At 41.2% G+C, this 13,236-nt stretch overlaps 1 protein-coding gene across 6 annotated transcripts in view; it reads right to left on the reverse strand.

The window, feature by feature from the left end:
* The window catches only part of LOC145442780 (uncharacterized), a 290,597-nt gene that overhangs the window by 22,791 nt on the left and 254,570 nt on the right, over positions 1 to 13,236 (reverse strand). For all 6 annotated transcript variants that reach the window (XM_080320766.1, XM_080320768.1, XM_080320767.1 and 3 more), the window contains 2 exons: positions 7,523 to 7,676; positions 4,891 to 5,037 (listed from right to left, as the gene is read on the reverse strand). In XM_080320766.1, the coding sequence (XP_080176892.1) occupies positions 4,891 to 5,037; positions 7,523 to 7,676 (301 nt within the window). The remainder of the gene's footprint in view (positions 1 to 4,890; positions 5,038 to 7,522; positions 7,677 to 13,236) is intronic.

Consider the following 13,236-nt stretch of genomic DNA (forward strand, 5'->3'; position numbering starts at 1 on the left):
ATCTTTGATAAAAATCTCAAAATATATACGTCGACGGTCATCTTGTCTTACCTCAATTCAGTGATTTATGATCCTTTTACGGTTATAAAAGTACACTCGAGACTGAATATAAATTCTGTATATTATTCATTATTCAACATGACTTTTGCTGCGTGGTGATATTTTGATCCTATGCGCCTAATTGGTTTTGACCACATCTCGTCAACCAGAACGGACGGGCGAACGAGCTTTTAATTCCGCAGGTTCAACAGCGCGCAACCACACTCACATGCACTATCACTAAAAATACAACCTGTGTGTCTGACGAAAAGTCTAATCTAATAGATTACGTCAGTGCCGTCCCACCTGTGGGAAGGTACGCATTTGCGCGAATGAAAAAATACGCTGCGGATAACAAGCGTGCTGCGGATGAGTGGGGATGGAAATCGCAAATAATTGTTACTTTTACGGACGTGTGATAATTTAAATGGAAATTGAAGTGCAGTGACTCCCTAACTTTTATTGTTGCGACGACATTGTAAAAACTTGCTTAACTTACGACGCAGCACAAATACTAGATTTTAAAATAACTGTGGCGCGCACCAGCCATAGTGAATTAATATTTGCGCGCTATACATATTACATAATCAAAATTCTGGTCCTGAAGCGGTTGTAGTAGCGGGCATACAGCGCGTCTTACCAAACTATTACAATATTAAAAAGGCATTCTTTGTGGTGGCTCTGGTCGCAAGATGCCACTAAAACTCAGATTTTTGTATCGGTCTAAAAATTTCAAGAATACTGTTTTAAAGTTATTGAACTGCTCTAAACTCTGAGCCAAACACGCGGTATCGTGGTCTTATTTCCTCTTTCTCATTTACTCGTGGGACAGAAAATGAAAATTGAAAAACAAAACAGAACACAAATTGGGGCAGCACACCATACGGAAGCGAGCTCTAATGTTCCTTCTCTCCTTGATAGTTTTGGATATAATTTTCCCACCCCCAAGGCAGAAACTAAATAAACGTTTGGGTTCTGCACCCCCTCGATGAATTGGAGCCTCCGCTACCTTGATTTCATATTCTTAAAAACGATTTCTGTCAGCAAGCATTATTCATTCGCTCTAAATACGCTGTATTTGGGATAGGAGTGCGGGATGGCACTTATGAAGACCCCGCCATCCACGAATTATATAAGTTCTTGTACAAAACCTACTTTTATCATGCCGAAATGGTATTGTGCGGACGTTACAGGGACGTAAAAACTACAGCCCAATGGTATCACTTCTGACCGCATCTGTCTGGTGGTGTGCAATCTACTGATCCAGGACTATAAGGCCCCGGCATTTCCGCACAATAGTCTTGACCGTGTGGCATGAGCAGGGCCTAAAAACTGTACGTTCGGGTTGTTCAAACATATTTCTTCAGATTTGATCGATTTGCTTGTTAAATCGTCAAGTTGCTTTAGAAAACAATGTATTCAAGCCATATTATTATAGGGATTATAAAGCGAAGCGTAGGGGAGATGTGGTACCGATGGATCACTGGGACCGAAAATACTTGTAAAGTTCTCCATGATAATTCCATGATTGCACTCCGTGAATTTGTCTACTATTACATGCTGACAGAATCTTTCCTCACATGCAAAAAAATTCGACCTGCGTGAGTTATGGGGTCTGTGACGAATGATTTACGTTTTAGGGGGTGTAAAGTAAATTTGGATCGACAGTTGCATTTTTCTATATCACCTTTCAGACTAACAAACCCGCCATAATTTTTGCTGTGAAGTATAGGGCTTGTGTCAGGTTATATAATGGCGCATATTTTTTGAATCAATACCAACCTCGAGTGGACTATTTTCAAGTCAATTACAATATTTATGGGGTGGGGGACCTATGGTACCATAGCCAAATCAAGCAAAATAGATCGACCAACTAATCACTTAGCAACAGAAACTCGCCTACATAGCCTATATATAGGCTGTAAATCATAGTTACCGGTGGTGTTTTATCGCTATTACGAGGTATTTGAAAGTCAAAATGTCGATTTGCGGGTAATATGTATGTGGCATTAATTTTGCAAGTTCAGGCGCGTAAATCAAAGCATGATTTCATGCCGACATTTGAGTTGATATAATCTATTTTATTCTTGACGGTCGCGACGAGACATTCTTCATTGGTTTGCTGTATCTTAGCTTATAGTACACAACAAAACAAGTTACCAAATTTGAGTTTTTGAGCGTATGTCTCATAGGTCCCATGGTCGTGTGCCTTTGGACCCACCGGGTGGGGACCGATGACACGTTCGAGCAACAAATTTTAAACGTTCATAAATATTTTTTGAAAAGGCGGATATTCATGTAAATGTCCGCGATAGGTAGAGCTTGTATCGAAGTGTTGAGACAGCAAAAGATCTGCTATTCTCGGCTGAAGATCTAGAGGGCCAGAGATCATTTTGCAATTTTTGATTCATCGGTACCACATCTCCCCTACCTTAAGTTTTCGTAAAGTGTCATGCCATTGCATGCCATCACATACCATAGGTTCTGAACACAAATCGGCGCAGTGTCTTTGGTATTCTATATGACATGGGGCTGACACTTTTCACGACATATCCATATACATGTCATTTTAATTTTCTAACCATCGGTTCCTGTATAAACGGGTTTTTAAAATTAAGTTCATAATTTTTGCAATTTTTTTTCTGAAAAGAGGGGTTCATTTACTCTTCTAAGTTTTCATAGCGAGATACGATCGTAAAATGTTGAAAACCCCTTGCTTTTAGTCTAGCATTGTGTGAGACATATTTTATACAATATTTTGATATAGTTATTGGCAGGACTTTGGAGCCGGAGCCCGCAGCCGGAGCCCCGGAGCTGTGCATTTTTACCGGAACTGGAGCCGGAGCTTTACATAAAATTCAGCCGGAGCCGGAGCTGGAGCCAGTTATTTGAGGGGTAGCTCCGGCTCCGACGTATTCATAAGATGCTATTATATATGCAACAACCATATCTGGTGAGTTCACATAATTCAACAGCAGGCCTTCGCGAAATTAAGAATATTTTCCATTTGGCGCTATCTTTTCCGACTAACCATGTTCCTGGGGATTTAACAGCAGAGCAGTCATATGTTCAATCATCAATTTTCATACATGAGTGCCGAACCTCGGTATGCGAAATATGCCTGTGAATATTGTGGGTATTCGGCATACCCGCAATTTCATCATCCACATAACCTTGTTGGTATACAGTTCGAAAATAATAATCACTATGTATTACGCGAAATGAGAGAGAGGATAAAAACGTGATTTCGTTGCACATGTCGATATGACGAGCACGAGCCGAGAAATTCCATCTCATCGTTGCTATGAATCGGATGAGCAAATACTCGTTTTTTCGTGATAGTTCTTCAATCGGAACGCGAAATTGGACAGTGTTATTGAGTATGCAATTATGCATGCTAATTGGAATGCATTACTGCGCATCATCGTCATTCACTCCAATAAGGATTTTCGAGCGTAAATAGGGGATGGCAGAAGAGTGGCCCAAAACCTCCTGGTATTCTATGTTGGAGACAAATTACTGATTTGATACGCGATTTCCAATTTGTAATCATCTGTTTCGTAAATTCATTCTTGATGTCTGCTTGATACTCTAGTATTCCCGGATCATCGCGCACTGTGACTTGTAAATGTGCAATGTGTGTACTGCATGGTTTAATTCGTTATGGGCTTGGCGCAATGTGCATGGCACAGTTTTTATTAAGATTATTCGATTCGTTCCAACGGGAAAATATTATATTCCGATAAACTTGATCGACACCGGATGGACTGGTAACGAGTGCACCAATATCGAACATCAAACCATTGGCCATATTGGTACAAATCGACTTTCTATTGATCACTTCGTTATATCCGCCCATATTGCTCTTACTACAGTTACAGTTGACTAATAATCGCACATTTAAAGATTGAATTGAGCTGTATGGCTTAATGTTAACGAGTACAGTGCCAGTGTTAAAACGTTGCATCAGAATTTGAATGCTGTACGGCGGCACCTATGTCTTCATGCATCCGATGTTACTGACGGCTGACAAGACTATAGATTACTGTAGATAACTAATCTACGGGTAAATTAGTAGTCTATGTAGACAAGGGGTGGCCAACCTTTTCGGCTAAAGGGCCACATGAAATTGACGAACGAGTGCGCTGCCGCGCCAGGTGCCTAAAATTTTCAAAGTTGATATTATTATTACTTGGGTATATTGCGGGTCGACCGTATACCGCCCGCTGGGCTCAGTTTACAAGGACATGACTATTGGGCATCTAGAAATATCGAAGATATCCGCTAATATACGACAATCATTTTCTGCCTACTTTTCATCGTCAACGATCTTTCTGCGAGTGCGAACGCGAAAAGACTTTCTCTCGTAATTGCGAACATAGTTAGACTCAATCGGCTAAATAAGGCGTTTTTTCATTTTCAGGTGGGGTAGACTACAAAGAATGAAATCGTGTGACAATTAAACACGCGAAGCGCGATGAAAAATTCTACTACTTTTTTAGTTTATTGTAATGTACGACGACTTACTAAAAATGTGACTGGACCCTGGATCTGCCAATGCGTCGGAACTTGCTCGCGGGCTACTCAAAACCTTCTCGCGGCCACATATGGCCCGCAGGCCGCAGTTTGCCCGCCCCTTATATAGACGGACACATTCGATAGTTTTCAGAGCCGGAGCTGGAGCCGGAGCAGTAGTAATAATGCGGCTCCGGGGCTGGAGCCGGAGCTAACGTATGATAGAAGAAAGCTCCGGAGCCGCAGCTTGAGCAATGCAAATTTGCGGTTGCTCCGAAGCCCTGATTATTGGTAAACATATTTTTCTAAGTATTGAATCTATTAGTTGATACTCACCAGGGCAATTCTGAGAATTGCACGGTTTGGCTTCGTTTGGCTTCCCAATGCATTTTCCGATACCTATACAGATCCTTAATCTTTTCATTTTTCCATTGCCACATGTTGCGCTGCACTCCGTCCATGCAGACCAGTCACTCCAGATATCTGCGATGAATAAAGTACATCCAAATTTATAACTTCAATCATTTCAATCTGATTGTCAGAGCGTGACCATGTCACTATGTACCGAAAAGGTTGGTCGTGAATACTCCCAGCATTCAATTTTAAACAAAAGGTGTCGTAAAACAATTTGGTAATAGATGTTTTGAACAATACTTTGATTTGACTGATTCGAAATCGTAAGTAGGCCACTTTCCAAAACATGTAGTATGAACCTTCGAAGAGGTAGCGCTAGGAAACCCGACGTTTACGATATTGAATGATTAAAATCCTTGGCATGGTTGACGTTTCAGAAGGTATAAAACGCAGGTTTTGTGGTACGATTGTCGATATAAAATGTTCTTCCAATTCGCTACTAGTTGCTGACGATTACCCCTGGCGATTACCAACAGGAAATATTCGGATTTATTTCAATTTGAATATACTACTCCATTGCATATTGAAGTTCTCTACCTCCAAGAAGCTCTGAAAACGCAGGTCGTTAAATCACTTGAACCAAATAGATCAGTGGTTCTGAAACTTGGGGCGCGCCCCAGCTAGGGAGCGTAAAAGTATGTGAAGTGGGCGCGAAGATGCGGTCAACTAAAATTGTTTTTCGCGCTCCGCGTGATTCACCTCAGATTCATATTTGATGCTCTGCGTATAGTCCGAACTTCATACTTGAAAAATCTCTCGTCAAGAGTAGGGGTGACGAAATTTGCAACCGTAAATACTATTATTTCCAGAAATGGCCGAAGTGTCAATCTGGCTGACCTCGGCATCTACTGGTTGGAATTTAGCCAAATTTGGTGTATAACGTTTTCTTTAGGTAACCTTACGATTCGACAACCAAGCCGATGATATTTGAAAAAATAGTTTTTTTAACCCCACCTCCCTAATCAACAGCCATAACCTTCCATCAAACTATAGGTGGGGATTGCTAGCATTCTGTTTTCATTTTGTGATATGACGATAGGAGGCGGGAAATTTTTCACTGTCATGAAGGGGGGCGTAACTAAAAAGTTCGAGATAAACCGCAATAGATGTTCTCATGATGACGAATGCCGGCCTCGATGACGCTCCATGATGATGTAGTCATGGTCAAAAATATTATTCGGCCCGTTTATGCCAGGGCTTGATAACATTTTCTGTCAACGAAGTCATATTAGCTCTGTATTTTTAATTGTAATTTCACCTGAGAAAAATATCCACTGCGGCACAAATCGAAGTTCACTACACGTGGGATTCGTCGACTGCGCTATGTTTTGTGTGTTGCTAGGTGAGACCCGGAACCATGGTCTCTAATCACTATGCGCTTGGAAATACAAGCACTCAAAGATTTTAAGACTTATAAATGAAGTGACACTGAATTAATGAAAAATCCGAGATCCCCAAGACTTAACAAAGAAAATATATGCTGTCCCCTTCTACGCATTTTAGTGATGTGGATGGTGTATTCCAGCATATTAAAACTGGCGTTCTGACACTGGGGTACTCACACCTCCGGGCTAGGTGAGATAATTTTCGGGAGTTCACGAACAAATTCACTTTTCTGACACCATGACAAGTTTCTGCAAGAGCGATTTCTACGTTTATGTGGAAGGCGATGATAAAGTTTAGACTGACCAAATGCTGCGTTTAACAAGGCTCAAATCAGCGTGTTTTTACATTGACGTGGCAATGAGAGTAGACAGTCTATGGCAGCAGGGATGGTGTGAAAAAGACGTTCACAAACGAAACTTGGTAAGTTCTGCACTGTGAACCATTTTCATGTAGGCCTATCACATTTTTTCACGTCATCATAAAGCATTTGGTTGTAATAACTCGATGGTCGAGTTTGAGGACCCACTGTAGGGAAAAGTGAACATTATTCATGTACTCCAAGCTTTCCAAAAAAATCCGTGCAGCACGCGTGAGGGTAGCCATACATACAATGGATATTGTAGTAGCTGTCATTACCGGTCAAATCATAGTGCCTCCAAACCAGGATCATAACTTTTGCGACGGAGAATATAGTCAACTGATGTCATTTGGTTGCCTTCAATAATTAATTCTAAATTTATAAACATTGTTAACGGAACATATTGTGGCGCTATACAACTCTACATTTTACCGGCAGTGATGGCAGGCTACTTACCAACAAGCAATTTTTATGGCTTTGGTTGAAGTCAGTGCAGTAAATGTTGACAATAGAATGGTGCACGTCATCGATATGGTCATTCAGTCCCAGCTGGTTTTTCGTACCACTGATCAACGGATTAAAATTATAATATTTTGACGATACGAAACCCTGATCGCATTTGTGGCATAAAAGTGTCGAAATCCCAACGTACAACATTTTCAAACCTCAATGCCACTGACTACGCTGCGCAATTTGTATATGCTCTACCAGTTAGATACACATAGGAAAACAAGGGAAAGTACCAAGCAACTTATGTGCATGTATTTATCCCATAACCGATGTGTCTCGTGTAAATATGTGTATACTAACCATTTCCGGTGTCAGTGTCCTGCAAAGTTTGCCACAACCAACCCATGATTGACGAAACGGAAGTGTAGAATCCAGGATGTTTCTCACCACATCTACTGCCCCAACTGACAACGCCAATTTGCGTCCAGAATTCTGTAGTTTTATCATATCTTATCTGCAAATATCACACGGAAAATGAGTTTGGTTTTGTAAATTTAGATTTCTGTTGACACTTGTCGATCTGTGAAATGCCATTGATAGTCATATAGTTCCGTCCTTAAACTTCGTCCTATATGTAGTGTATGTCCCGGTGATCAATAACAGAGAGGGGAAGGAGGGAGGGAGAGAGAGAGCGGGGAGAGGAGGGAGATGGAGATGGGGAGGAAAAGGGGAAGGGAGAGAGAGAGGGAGAGGGAGGGGAGGGGAGAGGGAGAGAGAGAGAGAGGGAGGGGGAGACGGAGGGAGAGTTAGAGGGAGAGGGAGAGGGAGAGGGAGAGAGAAAGGGAGAGGGAGAGGGAGAGGGAGAGGGAGAGAGAAAATTTAATTTAATTCAATCATGTTCTATATCCGAAGGCCTGCGTATTGCTAACACATTAGCACCAAATTGGTGAACCAATATTTTTTTAACTTTGTTGGCCAGTGCAGACAAAATCGAGAACAGAATACGAAATCTGCAAAAAATTTGACAAAATTGATATGATGCAACACAAAGCCATTCTACATACTTATATATAGAATTCGAACCAACATTAAATGCTAACAAGTTATATAAACTTTAACATATGTAAACATATGTAAACTATGTCTGTTTGATTTAAACCAGAGGTTCTCAATAGCCGCTCCATTTCAAGTTTTATACCGGTCCCCCAAACGTATTGCAATTTTATCTAAATATTACAATTCAATGTTGTAATTCGAAAATGCAAAAAATTGGACGCTTATCCAGCATTTAAAGAGATTAAACAAGATAATTTTATGTCGATCTCCATTGATTTGGGAATTTAAAACCTATTTTCGAACATTGTATCGTATTATAGAGATCATGATTTACTTTGAACTTCGCGTATCAGAGTTGGGATCAAGTCACTACCTTTGAGTCACAAGTCATCCCGAGTCATTGCACATTTTGACTCGTGTCAAGGCAATTCGTTCGATTTTTGAAGATGGCTCGACTCAAGTCAAGTTACTCAGTTTTTGAAGGTGACTCGAGTCAAGTCGAGTCGAGTCAAGTCAAGTCAAGTCAAGTCAAGTCAAATGTCAAGTTGTCTTTTCGAAGTACGTGGCATGATTTAGTCATTACATCATGCTAACGGTTTGATATATAGACTGCCTCGCCATTTATTTATAAATTGAGGAACGAATATAGTCTTTAATATACATGCGAAAAGACGTCATTTAGCTCACGCATGGGTAGAACAGCTAAATTACGAAAGTAACTGTATACGTGCCGACTCAGATAGTTGAAACAAATTGATACGACGGAGCAAGGAGCTGGAGCCCCGGAGCTGTGTATTTTCAACGGAGCCGGAGCTGCAGCTGAAGCCGGTTGTTTGAAAAGTTGCTCGAGCTCCGAGATGCTATGCTAATTCTTTTGGCTAACTTCACAAAATTTTACGGTAATCGTTCAAAAAATAAGAATTGTTTCCTCGCTGGCGCCACCTTTTTAAAATTAACCAGGTTCAAATTGTTCATACATAACCCGCTAAACCTGGGTATGCGAGATATGCCGTGATTACTATATTCTGCGCCGTGGTTATTCGCCATACCCGCAATTTCTTCATCAGCACAACACTGATGGCCGATAGGGAGGGGGGGGGGGGTCGAAAAATATTGATCACTATGTTTTTCACAAAATGGGACTTCTGTTTATGTGAGCTGAGCAAATTGACTCATGAATATAGGGCGATTTTTTCGCCATGTCAAAAAAAGTCAAAATTAGGTCAAAATTGTGGCGTTAGGTCAGAAAAAGTCAAAATTGTTTACAAAGTTAATTTTTTTTGCAACCTGCATTTCGTTTATATCGTAGATTTTGCAGTGTCGGTGAACCTATCGTTTGACATTTTACAGCTTGTAGCCGTAGCCTACTTTATAGGCCTACCGTTGTAGACGGCCCATTGTCTGCTCATTGTGATTCATAAACGGTGAAATGAAACAAATAGATTGACATGGTGCTATGCTCAACGTACCGCAATATCCTAACTGAAGCAAGACTGCGTGGGCATTGCATGGTTCTTATATCAAAAAGCGCATTATGAAAAATTGCGATGTAGACATCATTGTCAGAATGAAGCAACACGGTGTGTCACCAGCAGTGTACGCACGTACAACTTCAATGTTGTCAGACAACAACTGCAACTATTGAACGTTTTTTCTCCATTCCTGGCAAGTTCCTTAGTAAGGACAGACACTTTCTACCCGAGAATGCAAGAGTGTATCTTTTTTAGTAGTACAACAAATTTTAATAATTTCTACCATAATACGTGATATAACTACTGGAATTCTTGATAGGGCCAGCTTTCGGTAAAAGAAAGTTTTTTCATGTAAAAATTTGTCATTTTTTGGAGCAAAAAAGTTTTATCATGCCTGAACTACTTCGTAAGGACAGACAGTTCGAATCAGAAATGAACATAAGTAGTACATTTGTGGGAAAACACCTAATTTGCATACGCTAGAGCAGGGTTTCTCAACCCGCGGCCCGCGGGCCGTATGCGGCCCACAGACGATTGTTTTGCGGCCAACGGCATCTTTCATTATGAACGCAATTGCTACTCAGCAACGGGACTGTTATGGAAGACCGATGTGTCATATTTGTCGAAGAACAGAATCCCAGAATCCTTCTCGTATCACTGAGAGCTCAAAGTGCTAATGGCCTCCGTAACGAAAAAGTCACCGTAATTTTATACTGGCTCGTTCACACATTAAAACAGAGATTTTGATTCTCTGATGGAAAGGTTAGAAGGTGCATATACCATCTTCGCAACGAATGCAATGCATGCTCCATGAAGGGATTTACTTGCGCCGCTGGAAGATGGATATTCTCACGAAAAAAGCAACTGCAAACTTGCGAACGCTATCCATTAATGCTTTAGAATGCATAAAAATGTACTAAATACCTGTACATAAGACTGGTAAATAGGCTACAGTGGCCTAAATTTAATAGTAGCCCATCAATACATCATTATAATGTTCTGCGGCCCGCAGCGCCTTTTGCTGTTAGAATGCGGCCCGTTATACGAGGGAAGTTGAGAACCCTTGCGCTAGAGCAAAATTTGATCGAAGTCAAGTTTCTTAGGGTAAAAAATGTCTAATTTCTGATTTTTTGGGTCGTAATCTTCCGTTTTCCAGGTCAAAAAAATCGCCCTTCTAATGAGTAACTAGCCAGTGCTTCTCAAAGTGTAGTACGCGTACCAAAGTGGTAAAAAATAGTTGTACGCGATGGGAAAAAGTTTGAGATACACTGAATTAAATGAAGCGACGCCAAAGGATAAACGTGACCTTGCTGCACTTGCGCATGTCGATTTGGAGGCGCGCACGCAGAAATACCGTAGGCTGTCTACTCTATGAATTAGACGAGCAAATGCCCGTTCTTTGGTAATAGCTTTTTAATCATACGGCGAAATTCAACAGTGTGTTTTTGTGTGTGCCTGCGAATTGGAATTCAATCCTACGCATGATCGTGTATTGCTGTAATGATCTGCGAACGTAAAAAGAGAAACGCATCCCAGCTAGTCAACTCGATGTTCGAGCCCCACGGTGTTGGATATAATAGAGAGGAATTAGTGATTGAATGCGCGATTTCCCGTATATAATTATTTGTTCTGTGCATTTATTTTTGTCTGCTTGAAACATTCGTATTCCTGAACTGCCACGCAATGTGCGTGTATAGTTTAATTCGTTACTGCACACCAGATTCTTAGTGGCACTAGTTCTGCATTTATTAGGTTCTTTTGAAGGAAAACTGTCTGAATACCAGCAAACTTGATCGACACCGGACCGACTAGTAACGAGCGCATCAATATCGAGTTTCAACCCAGTGAGTATATTTGGTAGAAAGCGAATTTCTGGTCGCGACATGCGCTCATGTGGCGCTTGCTGCACTTACACTTGAACAATCCCACAATTTCAAGATTACAATTAACTGTATGACTTGATATGATCAAGTGCAGCGCCGGAATTTATACGTCACATTCGTGTTTTGATGCCGTACGCAGCAATGTCGTAGAGCAGAGGTCTCAAACTCAAATGTGCTCGCGGGCCAATTTCCTAGTTTTTGATGACGCCGCGGGCCGCAGCATCAATAATTAGGATATTCAGTGTATAATTTCCAAGTATGCCTTATTTGACGGGACCTTGCAGACATGCATTCCACAAACATATTTTAATAAAATTGATTTTGTGCTGGGCATATTTTTTTAAATAATGAGTTATAGACACAGGCGCTTATCCAGAGCGCGAAAAAGGAGGGGGGGGGGTTGCGTTACGAAATTGCCTGTTATGACGTCATCATTACAATTACTCGTCTCCACGCCATGGCGAATATTTACGAAATATTATAGTTTAATAATAAAAAGAGATTTGCGGTGTGTGGGAGATGTACGAATACGATACAGACATTGCCTGAAAATCGCGTTTCTTTTACGGTATGATTGAAAGAAATTCGTAATTGCTCACATTTAGTCATGAGCCGGCAAACGCCACCGGTCTCCAAGCGCCTAGTTCCGACTAGTGATGCGCGATTTTGTTGGATTTTGACGATATTATGCGCACGGTCAGTAGTATCGCAACGCACGAACAAGCGCGGAATAAGGCGGTAGCATAAACGAGGGCGATCGCAATCGCCACAGAGTGGTGTGGTGTGAACAGTGTACGTTGTACACGAATGTGTGCTTTTCGATGGCTTTACTAGCCGTACGGCTGAGCGTGTAGTACGCGCGAAGATAATTAGACCCTAATTGCAAGCAAGCAAGTCAGTCAATTAATACAGAGTACACACTGGGATAATAACTTGATCGACAGAGAAACTTGTCAGCCAATATAATTAGGTCAACTTTACTACTAGGCCTACTCAATTCTCCCGTTTAGCCGCCGTGTCTGCGTCTCGGTGATCGATCAACACGCCATGTAATTCTTAATTAGGATTTTAAGGCGAGCAGGTGCAGTGAATTCGCGGGCGATGTTGATTGCCGACAACTTCGTCTTTGCAATTACGTATCGCGTCGGCCAATTAGATTAGATTTTCCTAAAATGCGTCTCTCGTTTTAGCAAGGCGAAAGAGAAATCGAGGGAAGAAAGTTGAGAGCGTCAGCAACTGCCACAGCTGAAATGTAGCTGAACAAGCGCAGAATTCGTATGGAATTAGCGAAATATAATGACCTATTTTATCCTTTCGACTAATTCGGCGCATAATTCCAATTCCAATAATGGGTTTTAGTCCCCTTAAATAACATTAAGACGCCATATTCGCCTTCTCATACGTAAAAACGAATATGTTAAGCTAATAAATTAGCAAATATTTGAGGCTATATTTAACATCAATTTTTAGGATTTTGAAAAGGAGGAGGTTCCGACCCCCTAAAACCCCCCCTGGATACGCCACTGGCTCTGCGTTATGCCTCTTACAACCGCAGAGGATTCCGATCCCGATCCAAAAGAATATGAGTGAGTAATTTATGTTTTAAACTTCTGGGTAGGGATGGCTTCGTCGCACATACTCCCACACTGTAAACGAAAATGGT

The sequence above is a fragment of the Botryllus schlosseri genome, chromosome 7, assembly GCF_051294905.1.
Source record: "Botryllus schlosseri isolate E-star chromosome 7, Bs_hap1, whole genome shotgun sequence".
Lineage (NCBI taxonomy): Eukaryota > Metazoa > Chordata > Ascidiacea > Stolidobranchia > Styelidae > Botryllus > Botryllus schlosseri.